The sequence below is a fragment of the Oncorhynchus mykiss genome, chromosome 3 (assembly GCF_013265735.2).
Source record: "Oncorhynchus mykiss isolate Arlee chromosome 3, USDA_OmykA_1.1, whole genome shotgun sequence".
NCBI classification, from domain to species: domain Eukaryota; kingdom Metazoa; phylum Chordata; class Actinopteri; order Salmoniformes; family Salmonidae; genus Oncorhynchus; species Oncorhynchus mykiss.
The window spans coordinates 33,098,361-33,124,920 of NC_048567.1; the positions used below are offsets into that span (position 1 = coordinate 33,098,361).

The 26,560-nt window shown below is 42.3% G+C and overlaps 1 protein-coding gene across 2 annotated transcripts in view; it reads left to right on the forward strand.

Moving 5' to 3' along the window:
• The window catches only part of LOC110518871 (2-oxoisovalerate dehydrogenase subunit beta, mitochondrial), an 86,207-nt gene that overhangs the window by 11,852 nt on the left and 47,795 nt on the right, over window positions 1-26,560 (forward strand). For both annotated transcript variants that reach the window (XM_036973900.1, XM_021596255.2), the window contains exons 2-8: window positions 711-788; window positions 941-1,009; window positions 3,395-3,528; window positions 9,160-9,315; window positions 10,266-10,374; window positions 17,809-17,906; window positions 19,313-19,423. In XM_036973900.1, the coding sequence (XP_036829795.1) occupies window positions 725-788; window positions 941-1,009; window positions 3,395-3,528; window positions 9,160-9,315; window positions 10,266-10,374; window positions 17,809-17,906; window positions 19,313-19,423 (741 nt within the window). In that variant the 5' untranslated portion in view covers window positions 711-724. The remainder of the gene's footprint in view (window positions 1-710; window positions 789-940; window positions 1,010-3,394; window positions 3,529-9,159; window positions 9,316-10,265; window positions 10,375-17,808; window positions 17,907-19,312; window positions 19,424-26,560) is intronic.

Consider the following 26,560-nt stretch of genomic DNA (forward strand, 5'->3'; position numbering starts at 1 on the left):
TGTAAAGATGGGGAGAGGTCTGTCCAATCTTTGAATCTATGTTTTGACCACGACAGTTTACAATCTAAGGTAACACGAATTAATTTAGTCTCCTCAACTTTTTCAACAGCCACACCATTCATTACCAGATTCAGCTGAGAGCTGAGATCTGTCGGAAGTTTACATACACTTAGGTTGGAGTCATTAAAACAGATTTTTCAACCACTCCACAAATTTGTGATGCTAACTGACCTAAGTCAGGGAATTTTTACATAGTCTGTAAGCAATTGTTGGACAAATTACTTGTGTCATGCACAAAGTAGATGTCCTAACCGACTTGCCAAAACTATAGTTTGTTGACAAGACATTTGTGGAGTGGTTGAAAAACAAGTTGTAATGACTCCAACCCAAGTGGATGTAAACTTCCGACTGTGTGTGTGGATCTCTCTTTGCTAAAACTGGAAATTATAGTTTGTAAACTTGATACACATGCAAAGAATTCCATTATGTATAATTTTGAAGCTGAAATAGAATTTAAATATGAACCTAATTTGAAATCTCAATCCAATATTTATTCAATTCAGTTTCAAATGAAAATAATTTATGAATTAAACCATTCCATCTGTTCATTACAAATTCAATATCTATATACAAATTTTAAAAAAATGTGGATTTCAAATCATTTCTGACACTTTTTAATCGCTCCATAAAATTCTCCCAACTTCTTGTAGGCCCCACTACAAAGATGAACTTATTTCAGTCTGTGACCAGTGCCTTGGACAACACTCTCGCCAGCGATCCCACAGCAGGTAATAAAACTGGTCTGGATTGTCATTTAATGTGTTCATGTGTTCATCAATGTTTTGGAGGATATCCGTGAATAAGACAAGCCATTTAGAAATGTAAGGCCTATGTGTTACTGTGTCAATCAATATGAGATGTACCTGTATCTGTCCTTCAGTCATCTTTGGGGAAGATGTCGCCTTTGGTGGAGTATTTCGTTGCACCGTGGGTCTCCGAGACAAATATGGTAAGAGGCTGAATACTTTCCCCTTACCATTTTGGACAAACGTATCAGTATGTTTGTGCTGATTTTAATATTAATGACATTGTGTTACCACCAGATGGCAGCAGAGAACCATTTTCATGCATACACCTATTTGTCAAAACTCCAAAATTGTGCGTGATAGTCCTGCTATAGCTATGCCTGCTTACAAATGTTGATTGCAAGGAGACACATTTTCGATAAACTTGATTTTAATAATAATCGCGTCATTTTTTCATATAGTAGTAATCATTCTTGCACACTTGAATTCCCCCTTTTATTATCCTAATATGAAATGATTTTTTACAGTGGATTAACTAGTGCGGGTGTACTGCTGTTACAAATGTGCAGGTTTTGAAATGGCCATTATGTATTTTGTGTGCTGCCTCCTGATAATGTAGAATTCTTTACCCTCATCTCCATAATGTGGACACCTGTCGTGATTCACCCCTGGCTAGGTGTAAGTATATGATTAGATTTTCGAAAAGCCAATGCACATCTCCCTCTTTGTGCTTTCTTTTGTTGTATTTGACGTCAGATGTGTTGACCTTCTGCTAGGGATCATTATTTTTAATCTCATCTAGGTAGATAGATGGCGGAGAGGGATTTTTTTTTTTAATCCCTCTCTCTCTTCCATTATACCACATGCAGCTTTATGGGAAGTAGGCTAATCTCTATTTGTGTGGCTGACTGACTCATTCACCCCAGTGATGCATTAGTCCGCCACTGAGTAGCGTGCGCACAGGAAGTGTCTCCTGCGCCGTCCACCTGGAAACGAATAGCCACTTCGACCTCGGTCTTTCTATTTCTCCTAAATGAAAATTAGTCCGTCATGAATGAGTAGCCAATAGATGCCTCAAACGCGTGCGAGGTCAGTGCATATTCATCTAATGTGAGCTCCAAAAGTATTGGGACATTGACACAATATTTGTGGAACCAAAAGTATTGGGGCAAATTCACCTATGTGTTTTAAAGTAGTCAAAAGATGTTGTATTTGGTCCCATATTCCTTTTAAAATTGTAAGTAAGAATATAATGTTTATGAACACTTCCACGTTAAAATGAGTGAGAATGTTAGATGCAAAAATATCATACCCCTCAAAAAAAAAAAATGCTTACCTCTTATTGTAATCGTGATCGGTTAGCATGTGTGGTGGGTATGATATATTTGTGCGTCTGTAACATTCTCATTCATCCTTATTCACGATTCACTCAGGCCCATCCGTAATCATGGTAGCATCCACATTCACGTAGAAGTGACTCCAGAATGACATCGTACAGCATCTGTAACGCAACCAAAAACCAACAGAAAAATGCAATCCAACCACTTTGCAGAGTCACAAGCTTTGATGTCGGTCATTGCGTGCTCGGAGTATAGGATCAAATACTAAACTTTGAACTACTTTAATACACAAGTGAATTTGTGGGCCCCTAAAATAGGGAGGCTGTAAAAGTGCTGTAATTTCTAAACGGTTCACCCGATACGGATGAAAAGACACTCAAATTAAAGCTGACAGTCTGCCCTTCAACATAGTCATTGTATCATTTCAAAGCCAGCGTTCTGGAGTACAGAGCCAAAACAACAAAACAATTGTCACTGTCCCAATACGTTTGGAGCTCACTGTGTCACTCGTTGACCACCCAATGTATTTGTTTACTCTGGCTTTTTTTTCAAGTACACAAGCTTCTGATTGGACTGTGATGGTTTGTCTTAATTATTCATTTCTGAGGGCTTGTGGTGCTCTGATGGTGTCCGGTCTGTGGTGAGAGGAGGGCCGCTTGAGGTCAGGTCTCCCTGGACGGGACAGAAACGAGGTTCAGAGGGATCAAAGACAGAAAATACTTGCTTCTTAGCAATTAAACAAAGCAAGAGGACCAAAATAACATTCCTCCCCAAATGTAGAGCCCCAGTCCTGCGGCTCGCTGTCAAGATTATAGAGTGGAGGATGGAAAAATAGTTTTTGTGTTTATTTTTCAGACTAGGGCTTTTTAGTGCGTCACAGCCGACTTTGCTCCAGTTGAGGAGGAATCCTCTGTCTCTGTGTGTCACTTCACTTCTTTTAAGTCCAGATGCTATTTTAAGGAGACACTGCAATGATTAAACACACTTATGAAGCAAGTGTTGGTTAGGTGGGGGGTGACTGACACACCTTGTCATCCACCATGTGCCCTGGCCCTATTACACTGTGTTTTGCTTGGATTTCATCCCTAATTGAAAATGAATGAGTGGATGTTTTTGAAGAAATTAGTCAGAAATACACAGCACAAACTCTCTCTGTTGGTTGATATGTGTGTGCTCTTATTTGTCGTCATCAGCCCCCTTGGTAGAAGATAGCTGAGTAACCCTCTCCCCTCCTCTTTCTCTCTCCAGGTAAAGACCGTGTGTTCAACACTCCTCTGTGTGAGCAAGGCATTGTAGGATTTGGAATCGGTGCGGCGGTTGCCGGCGCCACGGCCATCGCTGAGATCCAGTTTGCCGACTACATTTACCCTGCCTTCGACCAGGTGAGCCAGTCTGTCTGCTCTCTGTGCATAAAGTGTCATTTCTCAGTCACTTGTTTGCCTGTTTGATTACACAGATGGTTTTATTTGTTGTCATCATAGCCCAGCCTCTCGTGTGAAGGGAACATATTTGATCAGGGACTACTGGAATCCATTTCCCATTTCTGCTTCTCTCATTCACCTGCCTCATTTTGCATCCATGTCAATCTTGTGTTATTAGTGTAAATATCATATTTTCTCTAGCGAGTTCTCTGCTCATATGTGATTAGGCTTCCACACAATCAAGTTGTAATCAAACGCTGTCAAAAAAAGCAAAACATTTATAATTGAGGTGCAATTTGGCCTGATGCCAACCACACATTAGCTTTTAACACTCTTTGCTGACGCATTTCTGCTATAAATAGAGCACACACACACAAACACACACCCACCCACACACACACTACTCTCCTCTCTCTCTTTCCAAAATGGCCCCCAGAGATGCATAAAATCAAGAAAGAATTGTCAACCTGAATATTGGATGGAATAAAGCCTTGGACACCATCAGTGGAAGGGTCAGGTTCTGTCAACCGTGAATACGTAAGTGGAAAAAGGTTCTGAAATCCGGTTCCGAGGTACTTTATATGATCGTCGGAATGTATTGGCAAGTAATATATTAACTACAGACCAAAAAACCCCTCGGAACCTGTGGTCTTTAATAGTTTTTCGTGGTGGGTAAGGTCAACTGTTGTGTGGTAATATTTGATATAAGTATTTACTAGAGGTTGACCGATTTTAAAAAAAATATATATATATATATATTTTTCAATATCGATAATTGGAGGACCAAAAACACTTTTATTTGAACTTGATGCATAAATAAAATCAATTTAGTCTCAAATAAATAATGAAACTTGTTCCATTTGGTTTAAATAATGCAATAACACAGTGTTGGAGAATAAAGTAAAAGTGCAATATGTGCCATGTAAAAAAGCTAATGTCTAAGTTCCTTGCTCAGAACATGAGAACATATGAAGCTGGTGGTTCCTTTTAACATGAGTCTTCAATATTCCCAGTTAAGAAGTTTTAGGTTGTAGTTATTATAGGAATTATGACGCGTCGACTATTTCTCTCTATACCATTTGTATTTCATATACCTTTGACTATTGGATGTTCTTGTAGGCACTTTAGTATTGCCAGCCTAATCTTGGGAATTGATAGGCTTGAAGTCATAAACAGCGCTGTGCAGCAAGCATTGCTAAGAGCTCCTGGCAAACGCAGTAAAGTGCTGTTTGAATGAATGCTTACGGGCCTGCTACTGCTCTATCAAATCATGGACTTAATTATAATATAATTAACACACAGAAATACGAGCTTTTTGGTCATTAATATGGTCAAATCCGGAAACTATCATTTCGAAAAGAAAAAGTTTATTCTTTCAGTGAAATACGGAACTGTTACGTATTTTATCGAATGGGAGGCAACCGTAAGTATAAATATTGCTGTTACGTTGCACAATCTTCAATGTTATGTAATCATTTTGTAACATTTTGGCAAATGAATTGGTCTTTGTTAGGAAAAAATGGTCTTCACACAGTTCGCAACAAGCCAGCCGCCCAAACTGCTGCATATACCCTGACTCTGCTTGCACTGAACGCAAGAGAAGTGACACAATTTCCCTAGTAAATATTGCCTGCTATCAAATTTCTTTTGACTAAATATTCAGGTTTAAATATACTTCTGTGTATTGATTTTAAGAAAGGCATTGATGTTTATGGTTAGGTACATTTGTGCAACGATTGTTCTTTTTTCGCAAATGTACTTTTGTTAAATCATCACCTTTTGGAAAAGTTCAAGTAGGCTGTGATTCGATGATAAATTAACAGGCACCTCTTTGATTATATGCAACGCAGGACAAGCTCGTTAACCTAGTAATATCATCAACCATGTGTAGTTCACTAGTGATTATGTGAAGATTGATTGTTTTTTATAAAATAAGTTTAATGCTAGCTAGCAACTTACCTTGGCTCCTTGCATCCACAAGGTCCTTTTGATGCTGCACTCACGTAACAGGTGGTCAGCCTGCCACGCAGTCTCCTTGAGGATTGCAACGTAATCGGCCATAATCGGCTTCCATAAAGGCCGATTTACGATTGTTATGAAAGCCCGGCCATGCCGATTAATCGGTTGACCTGGGGCGGCAGGGTAGCCTAGTGGTTAGAGCGTTGGACTAGTAACCGGAAGGTTGCAAGTTCAAATCCCCGTTCTGCCCCTGAACAGGCAGTTCAAGGCCGTCATTGAAAATAAGAATTTGTTCTTAACTGACTTGCCTAGTTAAATAAAGGCAAAATAAAATTAAAACCAGACCCCTTCACTTTTTCCACATTTTATGTTGCAGCCTTATTATAAAATGGATAAAATATATATTTTTCCTCATCAATCTACACACAATACCCCATAATGACAAAGCAAAAACACGCCTTTAGACACTTTTGCAAACGTATAAAAACTCCATAAATACATTATTTACATTAGTATTCATGCCCTTTGCTATGAGACTCAAAATTGTGCACAAATGCACCCTGTTTCCATTGGTCATCCTTGAGCTCTTTTAACAACTTGATTGGAGTCCACTTGTGGTAAATTCAATTGATTGGACATGATTTGGAAAGGCGCACACACACCTGTCTATATAAGGTCCCACAGTTGACAGCGCATGTCAGAGCAAAAACCAAGCCATGATGTCGAAGGAATTGTCCGTAGAGTTCCGAGCTTTCTGGGAAAGGGTACCAAAAAATGTCTGCATCATTGAAGGTCCCCAAGAACACAGTGGCCTCCATCATTCTTAAATCATTCTTAGAGCTGGCTGCCCAGCCAAACGGAGCAAGGCCCTTCGTTGAAGGGCCTTGGTCAGGGAGGTGACCAAGAACCCAATGGTCACTCTGACAACGCTCCAGAGTTCCTCTGTGGAGATGGTTGTCTTCTGGAAGGTTCTCCCATCTCTGTAGTACTCCAACAATCAGGCCTTTATGGTAGAGTGTCCAGACGGAAGCCACTCCTTAGTAAAAGGAACATGACAGCCCGCTTGCAGTTCGCCAAAATGCACCTAAAGGACTCAGACTATGAGAAATAAGATTCTCTGGTTTGATGAAACCAAAATGTAACTCTTTGGCCTGAATGCCAAGCATCACCTCTGGAGGAAACCTGGCAGCATCCCTACGGTGAAGCATGGTGGTGTCAGCATCATGCTGTAGGGATGGTTTTCAGCGGCAGGGACTAGGACACTAGTCTGGATCGACCGAAAGAAGAACGAAGCAAAATACAGAGCGAACCTTGATGAAAACCTGCTCAGGAGCTTAGGCTGCGGCGACGGTTCACCTTCCAACAGGACAACAACCCTAAGTACATAGCCAAGACAATGCAGGAGTGGCTTCGTGTTGAGTCTGTGAATGTCTTTGAGTGGTCCAGTCAGAGCTCGGACTTGAACCCGATCGAACATCTCTGGAGAGACCTGAAAATAGCTGTGCAGTGACGCTCCCCATCCAACCTGACAGAGCTTGAGAGGATCTGCAGAGATGAGTGTGAGAAACTCCCCAAATACAGGTGTGTCAAGCTTGTAGCGTTATACCCAAGAAGGCTGGCTGTAATCGCTGCCAAAGGTGCTTAAGCAAAGTACTGAGTAAAGGGAATACTGAATACTTACATAAATGTGATATTAATGTTTTAATACATTTGCAAAATGTGTTGTGTGTCACATTGCCACCCAGACTACTTACATTGACCCCCCCCCCCCTTTGTTTTTACACTGCTGCTACTTACTGTTTATTATCTATAAATAGTTACTTTACCCCTACCTAAATGTACAAATGACCTCAACTAACCTTTACCCCCATACATTGACTCAGTACCAGTATCCCCTGTATATAGCCTCTTTATTTTGTTGAAACTTTTTATTCTTTACTTTAGTTTATTTAGAGAATATTTTCTTGACTCTTTTTTTTCAACTGAGTTGTTGGTTAAGGGCTTGCATTTCACAGCGAGGTCTACACCTGCATGTTCGGCGCACGTGACAATACAATTTGATTTGAGATCGATGAGGGGGGGGGGAATATTTTAATATATTTTAGAATAAGGCTGTAGGGTAATAAAATGTGGAGACAGTCAATGGGTCTGAATACTTTCTCAATGCATTGTGAATATACTCAGTGTACAAAACATTAAGAACACCTTATATTGAGTTGCCCTCAGAACAGACTCAATTTGTCGAGGCATGGAATCTACAAGGTGACAAAAGCGTTCCACAGGGATGCTGGCCCATGTTGACTCCAATGCTTGCCACAGTTGCCAAGTTGGCTGGATGTCCTTTTTGGTGGTGGACTATTCTTGATACACACTGGAAGCTGTTGAGCATGAAAAACCCATCAGCGTTGCAGTTCTTGACACAAACCGATGCACCTGGCAATTACTACCATACTGCGTTCAGAGGCACTTAAATACTTTGTCTTGCCCACTCACCCTCTGAATGGCGCACACAAACAATTAATGTCTCAAGGCTTTAAAAATATGTTTTTAACTTGCCCCCTTCATCTACACTGATTTTGAAGTGGACTTTAACAAGTGACATCAATAAGGGGTCGATCATAGCTTTCACCTGTATTCACTTCGTCAGTCTGTCACGGAAAGAGCAGGTGTTCTCAATGTTTACTTCACATGTGACCCGTATTAAGACAATGCTATTGGCCTAAATTCAAGTGTTTCTGTCTCCGTTTAACATTTATTGTGAAATCAAGTATTATGGAATGGTCCTGAACTCATGATAAGCGAAATATGAAAGCAAGTGTTATTTAATAGCTTTGTAACATGAATAGATTCACTTACAAGGCAGTACTGACATTAACAAAGCATAATTCTAGTCATATATACATCTTAAGGTTAACTAACTTACGAGACAAAGCGTGAACTAATCAGACCTACTCCGGGCCTTGGCCTTGGTAGCTCACAAAATAAAAATGTCCATACAACCATACTATTTACATGGGCAGGAAACAGGAGAAGAGCAAGAAAAACAGACCTTCATACCATTTATTACCAGATCTATTCAAAACTCAATTGTTGACCAACCCGCAGACTCAACCAATGGTAGTAAAACTAAGATATCGCATCAAACCAGCCAACATCCTCTAGGAAGTGGGTCTCATCTATGTGTGATGACCTGAGGGGGTGGGCTGGGTAGGACAATTTAATACAGTATCGACAGAGGTCACTGAGCAACTACAAGTAACCATAGAGATCAGATATCCATGTAGATGTCATATCAGTTGAATATAGAATAACACTATTGCAGCCATGTTTGGTACCTTACACACATTTCTGTAGTCAATTCTCTGGTTTCTGTTGGAGAGGTTTGGTCCCTCTTAGGTGGGAAGGGTGTACTGGTCCTTGGGCATGGTCTTTTTGTGTTTTGCTGAGCCATTTGCCATGCAGCCGAAGGTGACGGAGAGCCATAAATTAGGGCCGAGCCTACACAATCGTGTCGTCTTAATGTTTTGGGAGACTGAGGTATTGTTAAGAATGTCTAGAGACTGAGGTATTGTTATGAATGTCTCGCTCTGACTATTATTATTCATGTATCTCGGTCTGTCTGTCTGTCTTCAGATTGTAAACGAAGCAGCCAAGTACCGCTATCGCTCCGGCAACCTATTTGACTGCGGGAACCTCACCATCCGGGCGCCGTGGGGCTGCGTGGGCCACGGCTCGCTCTACCATTCCCAGAGTCCAGAGGCCTTCTTCGCCCACTGCCCAGGCATCAAGGTTAGACACTCATCCCTATTCCCCCCCCCCCACTCACTCACTTCTCCACCTCACCTGTACTTATAACCTATTTACTTCTGCTCTGCTTGCCCCTTCCTAAACGAGCCTGTCTTTATGATCTAAGGCACACGCATCTTTTCCCCTGTATCAGTTAGCCAACCTCTCTCTTCGCTTCACTGCACTGCACTTTGTTGCACATATTTCGGCGTAGTCTATCTCCGTGTATGTACCTTTGCTTAAACACCCACTGGTCTGTTTGGATTGTTGATTTGATGAGGGTAGAAAAAGATCTACCTCAAATTGCTATTGACCTATTCATGCACCCCGTCCCTTAATTTCCAAACCCCGGCGGCTGCTGCATATTGCTTTACACCCTGGGCGGTCACCTGGGGTTCAACCGGCTGATCTGTGAGCGTGTGTGATTTAAGCTGGCATTTAATGCACGTACGCTCGGAGGGAAACGAGTGCGTGCTAAAAATGTCAAATATGATTCACCCCCCCCCACCAACATGAAAGGAATAAAAGTCTAAAGTTCTCCTACGCAGCCAAGCACCACAGCAGCAGTTAGCGCTTTACAGCCATTGTCAGTACAGTAAACATCCTTCGTTGTCTTTTTCAAAGGTCAAGGTAATAAACACTGCAAGGGGTCCGAGAAGGCTCAAATGTCTAGCTCGGATGTAGAGGAAGCCGGCTTCTGCTTTCCACCCAATTGCACATCATCTGGGTCGTTTGTTTGCGTACCAGTTGAATAGTATGGTCTGTGTGGGTACAGAAATCCCCTATTTGCACTACTAAGTCGAGGCATGCTGTACTGTTGCCCTGGGTACACTCCCTTAATAGTTGCTGGAAACGTGCAGAAAAAGGACAACGTTATAAGAAAATGTCTGAGCAGTACAGTTCAGGTTGGCACGATAGTGTGAAAGGGTAATGTATTATGTGTTTCACTCCAGGTTGTAATACCCAGAGGTCCGGTCCAGTGTAAGGGACTGCTGCTGTCCTGCATCGCAGATCAGAACCCCTGCATATTCTTTGAGCCCAAGATCCTCTACAGAGCAGCGGGTGAGTGAAGGAGCCAATCTAACCAAGGTGATGTGTGTTTGTAGGCGAGGTGCGTTTACAACAACACGTCTATGCTCCGTTTCCTCAAGCATTCTCAATGGCCTTTTGTCAGCCTTTTCGTCTCCTTGGTGACATATGGCTTGTTATTTTTTGTGTGAGAACAGAACGGCAAACAAACTATGCCCTGTCCGATTGGCTCTGGACTGAGTGTGAGTGAGTTCACCAGATTCAATCGCAAGTGTGAACCAGCTGGTCCAAATGGGCCATAACCTGCTGACAGCCTGTGCCCTGTCCTCTGGTTGGCTGGCCTCGGGCGCCTGCCTCTAGCCTACATCGTTTTTTCGACCTTTAGAGCAGGGATAGATGACCTTCACAACTGAATGGCCTCTTATTAACCCTCTCAACCAAGCCTCTAATTTCCACACATTGATAGCTTTGGGTGATAAGAGTAAAATAAATCAAGTTGTGAGATACTCAAGCTGACTTTTTGAGAGAATGTTTTGATTAAGGCATTAGAAAGTGATTATGCCCAGAACATTATTTTTCATCTCCGGTATTGAAACCACTCTGTCCAAACAAGCCTTATGTCCGTCTTTCCCTCCGTCTCTTCTGGGATTGTGTTAAAACTCTGTTTAATCAAATCTCCCTTTACCATACAGGGCTCTACGTACAGGGCTGCCCGCTGGCCTAGGAAGTTTTGGAGACAATCATTTTTGGAGTTTTGGAGACAAGTCAATCATCTACGTCAGTGGGCCAGTGAAAGAAATATTGTAAAAAATGCTATTTTCAATCGACACAATTGATGAAGAAACGGACACATATCCCGAAGCTGTTACTTCATAATGTTGATTATTTATGACATGCACACCACACAGCCTAGTGGAGTAATCTGTCTGGTAGTAAGAGCATGCAGCTCTCAACTGGTAGTCGTGTAAAGCAGCTCACAGAATGAATATGGCAAGACAGCCTGTGTGACTAACACTTTGCTCCATCATGGTATGCACGACACACAGACAGAAACAAACAGAACAAACCGGTTCCATGATGAAGCTCCACCAGAAATTAATTTTAGAAAAGATTTCCCTTTACTTTATTACCCTGACCTGTTCACCGGACGTGCTACCTGTCCCAGACCTGCTGTTTTCAACTGTCTAGAGACAGCAGGAGTGTTAGAGATACTCTTAATGATCTGCTATGTAAAGCCAACAGACATTGACTCCTGAGGTGCTGACTTGCTGCACCCTCGACAACTACTGTGATTATTATTATTTGACCACGCTGGTCATTTATGAACATTTGAACATCTTGGCCATGTTCTGTTATAATCTCCACCCGGCACAGCCAGAAGAGGACTGGCCACCCCTCATAGCCTGGTTCCTCTCTAGGTTTCTTCCTAGGTTTTGGCCTTTCTAGGGAGTTTTTCCTAGCCACCGTGCTTCTACACCTGCATTGCTTGCTGTTTGGGGTTTTAGGCTGGGTTTCTGCACAGCACTTTGAGAAATCAGCTGATGTAAGAAGGGCTATACTATATAAATTGATTTGATTTGATTATCTTTCGTCATGATTCGTCCAGTTGTAGCATGTGATTTCACACTGTAGCCCAATGGTGGTTTTAGCTGAGGTTTTTGTTACACATTTATTTAAAAAATAATAATCTGAGGTGGGCAATAGGGAGCGACGCCATCGTATATCATGTACATAGTCACGATAGGACAAAGGTTGACATAGCCCAATCCTACATGGCATAACAAAGTAAACAGAGAGGCAACACACAATAGGCAGTAGTTATATGACTAACTATGAATAACAGTATACACGTCACGCAACTCACTTGGTGCACGCACACCATCCCACATGTCCACGGAGATATATGGAGGAGTCCAGTTGTGTTGGGCAGGGCTGAGGTGCAGGAGCTTGCTTGAAGGAGACTGTGTAGTGTGAGACCTGGAGAGTCAGAAGGGTGTCCGGCCTCCTAGAAACTGACCTAGCTACTTGGTTGGCAACCAATCAGGGCCGGGTCACACGGGTCAGAGAGTTTGAGAGGTCAGTTTATGGTACCCATAGACTTTCAGACAGTTATTGACTATACGTTGGTTTATCCCATTTATCCCAACAACAACTCTGTGTTGTTTGTTTGTGTGCTTTATCTTGGCCAGGTCGCAGTTGTAAATGAGAACTAAATGAGGCCTACCTGGTTAAATAAAGGTGAAATTAAAAATTAAAAGTGTTACAAATTCCCTAACTGTGCCTCTTATCAGCACCTCACAACCCTTTCAAATTGCACACTCCACTCCCCATCCAACCAGGAGTGGAATAGAAAATAAAAAAAATCTATATAAAGTGTTTGGAAATGTAGTAAGATTATATGGGGATGAGGTGGGCTAGTTACAGATGGGCTGTGTACAGGTGGAATGATCGGTAAGCTGCTCTGACAGCTGATGCTTAAAGTTAGTGAGGGAGATAGAAGTCTCCAGCTTCAGTGACTCTTGCAGTTCGTTCCAGTCATTGGCAGCAGAGAACTGGAAGGCCAAAGGAGGTGTTGGCTTTGGGGATGACCAGTGAAATGTACCTGCTGGAGCGTCTGCTACGGCTGAGTGTTGCTATGGTGACCAGTGAGCTGAGATAAGGTGGGGCTTTACCTTGCAAAGACTTATAGATGACCTGGAGCCAGTGGGTTTGGAGATGAATATGTAGAGGGGGTCAGCCAACGAGAGCATACAGGTCGCGGTGGTGGGTAGTATATGGGGCTTTGGTGACAGACTGCATCCAGTTTGCTGAGTAGAGTGTTGGAGGCTATCTTGTAAATGACATTGCCGAAGTCAGGATCGGTAGGATAGTCAGTTTTACGAGGGTATGTTTAGCAGCATAAGTGAAGGAGGCTTTGTTGCGAAATAGGAATCAAATTCTAGATTTCATTTTAGATTGGAGATGCTTAATGTGAGTCTGGAAGGAGAGTTTACAGTATTTGTAGTTGTCCACGTATTCTAAGTCAGAGCCATCCAGAGAAGCGATGCTAGATGGACGGGGGGTGCGGGTAGCGATCGGTTGAAGAGCATGCATTTAGTTTTCCTTGCATTTAAAGAGCAGTTGGAGGCCACGGAAAGAGTGTTGCATGGAATTGAAGCTCGTCTGGAGGTTTGTTAACACAGTGGCCAAAGAAGGGCCTGAAGTATACAGAATGGTGTCGTCTGCATAGAGGTGGGTCGGAGAATCACCAGCAGCAAGAGCGACATCATTGATATATACAGAACACTATGCTTTTAGTCTTTGTCCAAAGACAAATATTTTATTTTTTTTGGGGGGGGGGTCTACTTTGGCCTATTGGAAAACCCAGCTCTAGTCAGACAGTAAAATGGTGAGGTGAACTGTTAGTCACAGTAGTGTGGTTTAACAATCAAGTTGAATTCCACCTCTTTAGGGCCTGCAAGGATATGATGTTTCAGTTTTGCAATGTTGTTGGCACAGAAAATCAGTTGCCACATTTATTTTTCCACTCCTTATCTTTATTTTGGATGTCAAATTGTGTTTGATGCTTCTCAGGAAGTCAAGAGCAGCCTTTTTTTCCTACTGCAGAGTAAATCATGAGTCATGACACTTACTGTCTGTCTCTCAAAATGTGAATGAAGTAACGCCAGTTATATCCCTCAACAAAACCTTAAATCTTTTTTTTCTGTAGGGTTTGTTGTTTCATTTTCAGATGGACCTAAACCCAGTTACTTGAAAGTACAAGTGTACAGTGTCTATGGCTCAGTGAGACAATCAAACTTTGTCAGAGAGGGAGAGATTCTGTGTGTTTCTGTGAGGAGAAAGACTCACTCTTGTCTGACTGAAATAGTTCCATGGTATACCACCTAATGGATATTTCTCTCCTTTCCTCTTCTCAAAATATCTTCTAGCTATGTTTCCCATAGCGAAATGACTACATCCACCCCCCCAACAATCGCTCGTCTGTTTCCCACAGGGTTCTCAGAACTGGTAGCAGTTAGGGAATGACTTTTTAATTTCCGAAAAGTGCAGAAAGCACTACCTCGTGCCGGGTCCTAATCCCTCTGAGCGATGCTTGTTTGGATGATGAGGTCATGTAATGTTTTTCGTTGAAGCAGTCATTTTATTTTCTTACCAGCCAAAGGGGATGGAACCACAAGGACTGGCTTCATCAGGACCGTAGTTACAGTTGAAGTCAGAAGTTTACATACACTTGGGTTTGAGTCATTAAAACCATCTTTTTCAACCACTCCACACATTTCTTGTTAACAAACTTTAGTTTTGGCAAGTCGGTTAGGACATATACATTGTGCAAGTCATTTTTCCAACAATTGTTTACAGACAGATTATTTCACTTATAATTCACTATATCACAATTCCAGTGGGTCAGAAGTTTACATACACTAAGTTGACTGTGCCTTTAAACAGCTTGGAAAATTCCAGAAAATTATGTCATGGGTTTAGAAGCTTCTGATAGGCTAATTGACATAATTTGAGTCAATTGGAGGTGTACCTGTGGATGTATTTCAAGGCCTACCTTAAAACTCAGTGGCTCGTTGCTTGACATCATGGGAAAATCCCCCAAAAATCTGCCAAGACCTCAGAAAAACAATTGTAGACCTCCACAAGTCTGGTTCATTCTTGAGAGCAATTGCCAAAAGCCTGAAGGTACCACGTTCATCTGTACAAACAATAGTACGCAAGTATAAACATCATGAGACCACACAGCCGTCATACCGCTCAGGAAGGAGACGCGTTCTGTGTCCTAGAGATGAACGCACATTCCAGAACAACAGCAAAGGACCTTGTGATGATGCTGGGTACAAAAGTATCTATATCCACAGTAGAACGAGTCCTATATTGATGTAACCTGAATGGCTGCTCAGCAAGGAAGAAGCCACTGCTCCTAAACCACCATAAAAAAAGCCAGACTGTTTGCAACTGCACACTTTTTTGGTGAAATGTCCACTGGTCCGATGAAACAAGAATAGAACTGTTTGGCCATAATGACCATCGTTATGTTTGGAGGAAAAAGGAGGACGCTTGCAAGCCGAAGACACCGTCCCAACCGTGAAGCATAGGGGTGGCAGCATCATGTTGTGGGGGTGCTTTGCTGCAGGAGGGACTGCTGCACTTCACAAAATAGATGGCATCATGAGGCAGGAAAATGATGTGGATAAATTAAAGCAACATCTCAAGACATCAGAAGAAGAAGTTAAAGAAGAAGAAGAAGTTAAAGCTTGGTCGCAAATGGGTCTTCCAAATGGACAATGAGCCCAAGCATACTTCCAAAATTGTGGCAAAATGGCTTAAGGACAACACAGTCAAGGTATTGGAGTGGTCATCACAAAGCCCTGACCTCAATCCTATAGAAAATGTGATATTTCACATTCTTAAAATTAAAGTGGTGATCCCAAGACAAGGAATTTTTAGTAGGATTAAATGTCAGGAATTGTGAAAAACGGAGTTAAAATGTATTTTACTAAGGTGTATGTAAACTTCTGACTTCAACTGTAAATGTAGGTTAGTTAGTGACTGCCAATATTAAGATCATAAAAAAATATTAAGACTTATACATCACCGTTGTCACGTGATCTCATGATCTCACAGCTGGTTGTTGAGTGGACTTCCTTTAAGTGAATTGGGTACTTTATTCTGAAAAAGACAATCACCGCCTGACATTGGTCTTCTTGAGTAAGATTGGTCACAACTACTGTAAAATGACTGCTGTGTCACGGCCTGAAACGGGGAAGCTGTGTACAGCAGAGGAGGTTGATGAAATTCCACTATATAAAGATCCCTGAATCCAGTCACCAGCAGCTCACTCGTTTGTTCGATGGTGGCAGGGGTTTTACTTGATGCTTGTTGTTGCTTTCTGTGTAAGCTTAATTTAGTAGATTCTGGAAAAACCTACGTATTTCAGCTTATTGTATGATTACGTATTATAAGCATCTCAAGATGTTCCGAGAGAGAGAGATCGTTTGAAATTCCGTTTCTGGAGTTTATTTTTATTTTGAAAGAGTGCATTTTTTTCTTTTTCCAATTCCACATCTTTCTGAATCACCCTGATGATTAGATGACTTGCTCTGAGAGATACTGATTAACCAAAAATAAACGCCCTCCCATCCCTGACATCACTTAAATCTGGAAGCCATTTAATTGTAAATAAATGTCCCATGTGGCCTATAGGTGAATCTATCATTCACACCCCATTCAATCCATGATTCATTTGAACCATGTACCAGCACACACACTGACTTCAGGATTGGGTTGGGGAAGGCTTGCAAGAGGGAGCTCTTTTCACTCGTTTGAAACTCCTGCCCGAAACTTGAAGTCGGCAGCCTGTTTCTTAACCTCTAGAGGGAGAATGGGTGGAAGTCATTCCGACTGTTCTGGGAAGTATATTGTGGAGTTGGAAAACCGTAATGTCGCCCTTGAGTATCAATAGTACGCCCAAAGACCGTTGCAGTTCATGTGTTACCATGCAAGAGATTTTTTAAAGAGCACCCGTCTCCCCACTTAAAACCCACACACACACTTTCTGAAGCGTGTGTATGATGAGCACCAAAGACCTGTGTAATGTAGTTACCACATAACTACATAAATAGGCCATGTTGGTGCCTCCGGTGTTTTGCCACCAAGTGTTTATGAACTCCAAGATTTCTACAAATAGGGTGCCAAAGGGTTAGTCTCTTTTGGAAAGGATCCAAGAGAAAGTCCGATGCATTAATATAATGTCCCTTGTGTGTGGAACACATTTTGAACTATATCCCATCCCACAAATGTTTTGTTGTCCACATTGATCATTGATTGTTAGTGCAATAATTGATTGTATTATTTATTATAATAATTAATAATGCAAGTAATAGTAATAATATTTGCCATTCAGCAGACGCTGTTATCCAATGCGACTTAGTCATGTGTGCATACATTTTATGGATTGGGGGTACAGAGGACCATAGCGAGGCGCACACAAGGCTCCGCGTGATTGACGAGGTCTGGAAAAAGCATCTCAAATGGGCCAGAGACTTTGTTCCTAACTGGAAGCACAGATTGTAGGCTTTCATTTGTGAGTGTGCCGGTCATTTCCCTGGTCACCCTCTCCATCATTGAGCTCTACGGGCGGTTATGGACCATCGTTTGACAGAGCAACCACAGTTGGCCATAACAGAGTGATTGATGTGTGTTTGGGATTGACCCCCCCAATCATATTCCTGTCGTGTGTTGTACTGTAGTTGCATATGTGTATCAGGTCATGTTGGCCGTACATTTAAGATATTCTCCTTCACTGGACTGATCTGCAAGAATTTGCAAGATTAACTTCCACCATAGGGTTTTCACCTGTCAAGTAATTTACAATCTGTGCAAATGAAGGGGAGGAGATGAGAGTACCGGTTTTGAAACAATTGAGAGAAAGATTGTTTTTTTTTTTCTTTGTTTGTTTTGCAGTGGAGCAGGTCCCTACAGAGGCCTACACCATCCCACTTTCGCAGGCCGAGGTTATACAGGAAGGAAGTGACGTCACTCTGGTCGCGTGGGGAACACAGGTGAGACGTGGAAGAAGGAGCCATGGGTTGATTCTACATACTCGAGCCATAGAGGAGATGGAGCTATATATCCATCTATGACTGTGCATGAGTCATGACCTTGGCCAGAAGTCATTGTTTATGGTTTGGAGGTGGGCAGAGTAGGGACATCCGCATTACGTCTTCGGTCTTTGACATTTTTAAGCCGACAGGGACGAGCCATGGATTAACTCCTAGCTCCATCACAAGCCCACGCCTCTCAACAGGGGCTTTCTCACCAGGGGTTTGTGGTTTATCGTGTCGACACTGACGTCTCCGTTGGCCCGACGCTGCTCCACGGTGTTAACAGTCCACGTCTACACAAGGCCTTCCGTTGTCTTCAACTCCTGTCCCCCTGATTTTATTTTCCTCAGGAGAGGATTATGGTCTCTATAGCGCTCTTGGTGTCGTTGCCCCTTACAAAGATTCTGCTCGCCCACTTAACGGGCTTAACCCACCCAGAAAAATAGACTAATGTAGGTACAGCTGAAAAGCAGAGGGGGGTCTAATCCTGAGGGCCGGGAATGACTGGGAAATCATCTCCATCAAAGCTGTCACTTTGCAAAGATGAAAAAGACACCCAAGTAGTCCAAATCGGGGCTTTTTAAAATGCCACCCCATTACTCCGGTAATCCATCAGCCCTCCATGGACGAGTGAAAAGAAAACAACTCCCAGCGAGTGGAGCGGTCGGAACCGCGCCTGGAACCTGCATTGAAGGCTTCCTAATGGACAAAACAGAGGGGTTCATTTTGCTAGTCCTACTGTTATATTGTAAAGTTTCATTTTATTGCACACTTTAAACCTGTTCATGTCTTGACAGAAGTACTAGGCTCTGTCGTTGCTTCAGCAATATTCAGTGTATTAGTACTCATTTCTAGCATGGTTGACTAAAACCAGAATATTTATCTTTTTAATGTGCCTGTTGTCGAATCTTGTCTAAATGGGTTAGAAGTTTATAGATCGCTGTGTTTCTTTTTTATCAATTGGCTGTCTGGTTATGACTCATGACTATCACCCAAGACACACACATGAATAGATTTAGTTCATTAACCCTCACACACATTCATAGACACACTCAAAGCCCTGATGCACGACTTGGGGATAATAACGATGGAGCCAGTATGTCCTGCTGTGAGATTGCCGATGATTCACAGGCACAGCAGTCATTATCTGGAAACATACAGCTTTCTAATCTGCCAATAAACATGTAGTCTATCCAAGCAACTTCCTTCATTAGTCCAAACTGACTTGAAAGTTAATAAGGGGTGCTGTGTAGTGGTTTTCTGCTGATTCTAAAAGGGTTCTTGATGGTATTATAAAATCTTCTAATATCCATTGTGGATTAGAATGGAATGCACGGTCTTGATCGCTGACTCCTGCCTTACAGATCCATGTGCTGAGGGAAGTGGCCAACATGGCTCAGGAGAAACTGGGTGTGTCCTGCGAACTCATAGATCTACAGACCATCTTGCCTTGGGACACTGAGACCGTTTGCAAGGTAAGACGCATGGTAGGCTATATAATTTGTGTAAACACACACTCAGGATTGGGTAGGTTACTTTCTAAATGTAATATGTTAGTTACTTGTCGTTAGCAGAAATTGTTAGCAGTAGTTTAACTTTTGGATTACCCAAACTCAGTAACGTAATCTGATTACTTTTAGATTGTTTTCCCCTTAAGGCATAAGAAGACAAAAATGAATTCGCAATTGAAGGCCAGCATCCCGGTGTCGCCTCTTCACTGTTGACGTTGAGACTAGTGTTTTGCGGGTACTATTTAATGAAGCTGCCAGTTGAGGACTTGTGAGGCATCTGTTTCTCAAACTAGATACTCTAATATACTTGTTCTCTTGCTCAGTTGTGCACCGGGGCCTCTCACTCCTCTTTCTATTCTGGTTAGAGCCAGTTTGCGCTGTTTTGCAAAGGGAGTAATACACAGCGTTGTACAAGATCTTCAGTTTCTTGGCAATTTCCCGCATGGAATAGCCTTCATTTCTCAGAACAAGAATAGACTGACGAGTTTCCGAAGTTTTTTGTTTCTGGCCATTTTGAGCCTGTAATCGAACACGCAAATGCTGATGCTCCAGATACTCAACTAGTCTAAAGAAGGCCAGTGTTATTGCTTCTTTAATCAGAAGAGTTTTCAGCTGTGCTAACAAAATTGCAAAATGGTTTTCTAATGATCAATTTGCCTTTTAAAGTGATAAACTTGGATTAGCTAACACAACGTGCCATTGGAACACAGTGTTGGCTTTCTTCTTCTTCTTCTTGCCACTCTTCCATAAAAGGCCAGATTTGTGCAATATACGACTGATTGTTGTCCTATGGACAGAGTCTCCCACCTCAGCTGTAGATCTCTGCATTTCATCCAGAGTGATCATGGGCCTCTTGGCTGCATCTCTGATCAGTCTTCTCCTTGTATGAGCTGAAAGTTTAGAGGGACGGCCAGGTCTTGGTAGATTTGCAGTGGTCTGATACTCCTTCCATTTCAATATTATCGCTTGCACAGTGCTCCTTGGGATGTTTAAAGCTTGGGAAATCTTTTTGTATCCAAATCCGGCTTTAAACTTCTTCACAACAGTATCTCGGACCTGCCTGGTGTGTTTCTTGTTCTTCATGATGCTCTCTGCGCTTTTAACGGACCTCTGAGACTATCACAGTGCAGGTGCATTTATACGGAGACTTGATTACACACAGGTGGATTGTATTTATCATCATTAGTCATTTAGGTCAACATTGGATCATTCAGAGATCCTCACTGAACTTCTGGAGAGAGTTTGCTGCACTGAAAGTAAAGGGGCTGAATAATTTTGCACGCCCAATTTTTCAGTTTTGGATTTGTTAAAAAAGTTTGAAATATCCAATAAATGTCGTTCCACTTCATGATTGTGTCCCACTTGTTGTTGATTCTTCACAAAAAAATACAGTTTTATATCTTTATGTTTGAAGCCTGAAATGTGGCAAAAGGTCGCAAAGTTCAAGGGGGCCGAATACTTTCGCAAGGCACTGCATCCAATTGTGAATAGCCATCCACAACGACCACAATCCGTAAGGCGCAAATGGCTAAATGAGAGGGCAGCCGTGTGATTTACATCAATGGGCTATGTAGATATAAATAATATGTAGCTCGTAGGCTACATCACTGCTATCGTCCTTACCCTTAGCGTTTATTTAGATTGGATAATCTTTGGATGCCGACAGCTATTGCACTGTTGGAAGACATGGCTTGGACTGTAGGCTTCAAAATCCTATTCCTGCGATCCATCAAACGCATTTGGTGTGTCATCATAGTGATCTCTGATTTACGGTCAGACTTAAACTTAAACTTGAAAAAATGAATTGCTGACGAGTGTTTCTGTCTAATAAAGCCCTTTTGTGGAGAACAACTCTTGCTGATTGGCTGTGCCTGGCTCCCCCAGTGGCTGGGCCTGACTCCCCCAGTGGCTGGGCCTGACTCCCCCAGTGGCTGGGCCTGACTCCCCCAGTGGCTGGGCTTGACTCCCCCAGTGGCTGGGCCTGGCTCCCCCAGTGGCTGGGCCTGGCTCCCCCAGTGGCTGGGCCTGGCTCCCCCAGTGGCTGGGCCTATGCCCTCCCAGGCACACTCTTGGCTGCACACTCTTGGCTGCACCCCTGCCCAGTCATGTGAAATCCTTAGATTAGGGCCTAATTTATTTATTTCCAATGACTGATTTCCATATTTGAACTGTAACTCAGTAAAACCTTTGAAAATGTTGCATGTTGCGTTTTATTTTTGTTCAGTGTAGTTGATGATCCCTGCAGTAGACTGTCTAATTTAGCACTTAAATTGCCCTTCAATGTGGCACAGAAACCATGTTATTTTTCTCTACAGTGCAGTTTCTGCCATTTGTGATTGATTGAATTCCAACTTAGGGCTGTATTTCTACATTGTCGCACAATTAAAGTAACTGTAGGAGAGGAGGTGAGCGAGGCCTGTGTATTTTATTTTAATTCATAAAACCATGAAAAGCTGAATGTCTTCAGTCAATAAGTATTCAGCCCCTGTTATGGCAAGCCAAAATAACTTCAGGAGTAAAGATTTGCTAAACAACTCCCTTGATAAGTTGCATGGACATTAAACACTTTTTTTATGACTACCTCATCTCTGTACCCCACACATACAATTATCTGTAAGGTCCCTCAGTCGAGCAGTGGATTTCAAATTCAACCACACAGATTCAACCACAAAGACCAGGTAGGTTTTCCAATGCCATGCAAAGAAGGGCACCTGTTGGTAGATGGAAAAAATAAAGCAGACATTGAATATCCCTTTACACTTTGGATGGCGTATCAATACACCCAGTCACTACAGAGATACAGGCGTCCTTCCTAACTCAGATGCTGGAAAGGAAGGAAACCACTCAGGGATTTCACTGAGGCCAATGGTGACTATTTGATTTATTTCACCTTTATTTAACCAGGTAGGCAAGTTGAGAACAAATCAAATGTATTTATATAGCCCTTTGTACATCAGCTGATATCTCAAAGTGCTGTACAGAAACCCAGCCTAAAACCCCAAACCGCAAACCTGCATTAGGTGTAGAAGCACAGTGGCTAGGAAAAACTCCATAGAAAGGCAAAAACCTAGGAAGAAACCTAGAGAGCAACCAGGCTATGAGGGGTGGCCAGTCCTCTTCTGACTGTGCCGGGTGGGGATCAATGGTTGTAGAGGGTGCAACAGGACAGCACCACAAGAGTAAAAATGAACAGTTTAGGGTTCCATAGCCGCAGGCAGAACAGTTGAAACTGGAACAGCGGCAAGGCCAGGTGGACTGGGGACAGCAAGGAGTCATCATGCCAGGTAGTCCTGACGCATGGTCATAGGGCTCAGGTCCTCCTCCGAGAGAAAGAGAGGATTAGAGAGAGCATACTTAAATTCACACAGGACACCGGATAAGACTCCCATTCGGAGTCAGTGTCACTGTGAAAGAAAATGTTCAGTTAGAATAGTTTCACATATGAGCCCTGTATCAACAGGTATAATAAACAGATGTATATAGAGAGTACAGGGAACAAGGTTGAATATATTATTATGACCTGCTAGATCTACTGTCTCTTTTATATTATGACATACCAGCTAGATCTACTGTCTTTATTACATTACAACAGACCAGCTGTATCTACTGTCTCCATTTCACTTTGGCCATTGATGTGGTCCTGCCCTCTCCTCCACAGCCTCAAATAGGCTACTTCATGTGGGTTGGGGTGGGGCGGCAGACACACGCATCTCACATTTCATGACATTACATGTTTATATATTGCTTCTAAAATAAATACAAAAATCACAGTATTTTATATTATTAATTTCAAACAAGGGCATTAGCATGATAAGAACTTATCAGTCCAAAACTATGTCCTCTCCCGTTCAAAAAATATTCCTCCACAATCGCTAAATGAATCGTCCTAAAACAATCTGTCTCACCTTCCCAATCAATTTATTCTAAAATTGTGTGTACATCTGTATATCTAGACTTAAATTTAGCATTCCCTGACTTAGTCGCCATAATGATTGATATATAAACAGCTGAATCTGCACGTTTACCAAACAATGCAGTGCGTAATATGTGTTTCTCCTTCCGGTATGAAACTTCAATAGCGAATGACTCACTTTACGCTGGAGCTTACTACATGGGTTGGTCTTGCAACACATAAACATGGCGTATTGCCGTTTACCTCAGCTCATTGGCTATCTACCCAGCTAGATTTCAAGACGATCAGTGGTCATTGGGTTAAAAGACAGTCAATCAACGAAACAGCGGGCAAATCATTGGTGCACAATGATGTCATGACTTGTTGTCTTCAAATCGGTTTCTTTCAGTCAATACGTCCTGCGAAATGGCCCATCACGTTTGATTGTGTTACAAACAAACCAGTTGATTGCAGTGAAACCAAACATGACTGGAAAAGTCACGTTCTGTGTGGGTTATTTACCTGGAATGTGTCGTCAAATGGAATGAGACGGAATTCACGACACAAGCGGTTCACAAAATGTTTCGTGTTAAGCTATAAAAACTGATTTTATCAAACAAAAGATAATTCATTGTGTAACAATGAGCATTGGAATTGCAAACAGATGAAGATCGTCAAAGGTGAACGATTTATTTTAATGCAGTTTGTGATTGTTACGCCTGTGCTGGTTAAAATAGTTTTTTTTATGGGGCTCTATGCTCAGATAATCGCATCGTATTCTTTCGCAGTAAATCCTTTTTTAAATCTGACAACGCAGTTGGATTAGCAAGATTCTAGGCATTCGATACATGTGAGACACTTGTATTTTCATGAATGTTTAATATTACTATTTATGTAGCGATCGCGGTATGTTGTGGAATTTCAGCTCGCTAGCGGGTTCCGTGCGCAGAGAGGTTAAGCATGTCTCAGTTTAGGTTGCCTAGCAACACGAGCTCTGAAGATAGATGGGGGGCAATCAGTTTACATATGGTGTCCAGAGCACAGCTGGGGGCAGAGGGTGGTCTATAGCAGGCGGCAACGGTGAGAGACTTGTTTTTAGAGAGGATGATTTTTAAAAGTAGAAGTTCAAATTGTTTGGGTGCAGACCTGGATAGTAGGACAGAACTCGGCAGGCTATCTCTGCAGTAGATTGCAAAACTGCCCCCTTTGGTTGTCCTATCTTGTCTGAAAATGTTTTAGTTAGGGCTGAAGATTTCAGAGTTTTTGGTGGTCTTCCTAAGCCAGGATTCAGACACGGCTAGGACTTCCGGGTTGGCAGTGTGCTAAAGCAGTGAATAAAACAAACTTAGGGAGGAGGCTTCTAATGTTAACATGCATGAAACCAAGGCTTTTACGGTTACAGAAGTCATCAAAAGAGAGCGCCTGGGGAATAGGAGTGGAGCTTGGTACTGCAGGGCCTGGATTCACCTCTACATCACCAGTGAAACAGAGGAGGAGTAGGATAAGGGTACGGCTAAAAGCTATGAGAATTGGTCGTGTAGGACGTCCGGAACAGAGAGTAAAAGGAGCAGGTTTCTGGGGGCGATAAAATAGCTTCAAGTTATAATGTACAGACAAAGGTATGGTAGGATGTGAATACAGTGGAGGTAAACCTAGGCATTGAGTGATGATGAGAGAGATATTGTCTCTAGAAACAGCATTGAAACCAGGTGATGTCATCGCATGTGTGGGTGGTGGAACTGAAAGGTTGGATAAGGTATAATGAGCAGGGCTAGAGGCTCTACAGTGAAATAAGCCAATAAACACTAACCATAACAGCAATGGGCAAGGCATATTGACATTAAGGAGAGGCATGCTTAGCCGAGTGATCATAAGGGTCCAGTGAGTAGTGTGGTGGGTTGGGGTCACTTTAAAACAGTTAGTTTTCTCCTATCACACCCATTCAACTCTAAGGATGGATCAACAACATTGTAGTTACTCCACAATACTAACCTAATTAACAAAGTGGAAATAACGCCTGTACAGAATAAAAATATTCCAGAACATGCATCCTGTTTGCAACAAGGCACTTTAACTGAATTGTTTTGCCACATTTTTGACTTTTGTCCTGAATACAAAGTGTTATGTTTGGGAAAAATTCAATATAATACATTACGGAGTACCACTCTCCATATTTTCAAGTATAGTGGTGGCTGCATCATGTTATGGGTATGCTTGTAATTGTTAAGGACTGGGGAGTTTTTCAGGCAAAAAAATAAACGGAAAAGAGCTAAACACTGGCAAAATCTTAGAGGAAAACCTGACTCAATCTGCTTTCTACCAGACACAACAAAACGTGGAATTAGTCAAGAGGTACGAATACTTTCTGAAGGCACTGTATTTTGTCACCTCCCGAGATGTGCCAATGCCACACATTTTAAATGGTCCACTTCAAACGTGCCGCCACATTCTGTTTTGTTGTGAACGTGGCAAACTGCTGGGGACACTGCACTCTGGCAAAAGTGCCGGATGGATTTTTATATTGCCTGTTTTATCATGCAGTTTTAAAGTCCCTCTGGTGCAGCACATGACACAGTTGGTAAGCTCTGCGAGGCCTGCCGCTGCCAAGTAAATCTTATAACTGACAGTTAAGGCACAAGATCAAAATTGTGGTCTCAGACCAGAAATTTAATAGCGAGCCCAATTGGAATCGATGGCATATATTGTTATTGTCTTGGCAACGGGACGCTTCAAATGAAGTCAGCAACAGTCTGTAATGGGCCGTTTGTTCATAGACTATTTTCTCAAATAAACGGGGTGATTTTCAGCAACGGCCGCCCCCATTAAACCAGTTCTATGAAATTGAATAGTGTGTTTATACACCGCTTATGGTTCTCGGGGGCAAGGCCTCCGTCTTCACCTTGCCAACAACACTTGTCTTCCTCTCCACTGTTTTCTCCTCTCTCCTCTCCTTCAGCTAAACGTGTTGTGGATTGTCCATCCTCATACCTTTTTAATTTCCCATTTCCTTGTCAGTTCATAGCCCCCTATCTCCTCATTCTCTTATTACGTATTATTCTGTTTTCTCTTGGTAAGATATTATGTCCTCACTCAGCCCTATAGCCGTGAAATTCAAAAGCCGACAACACTGCCAGGGAATGTGTTGTTGTGCAGCAGTCTCTGTGTGTTGCCCTATATGCCCCATGTGGCATTATTTGGTGGTTGTGGAT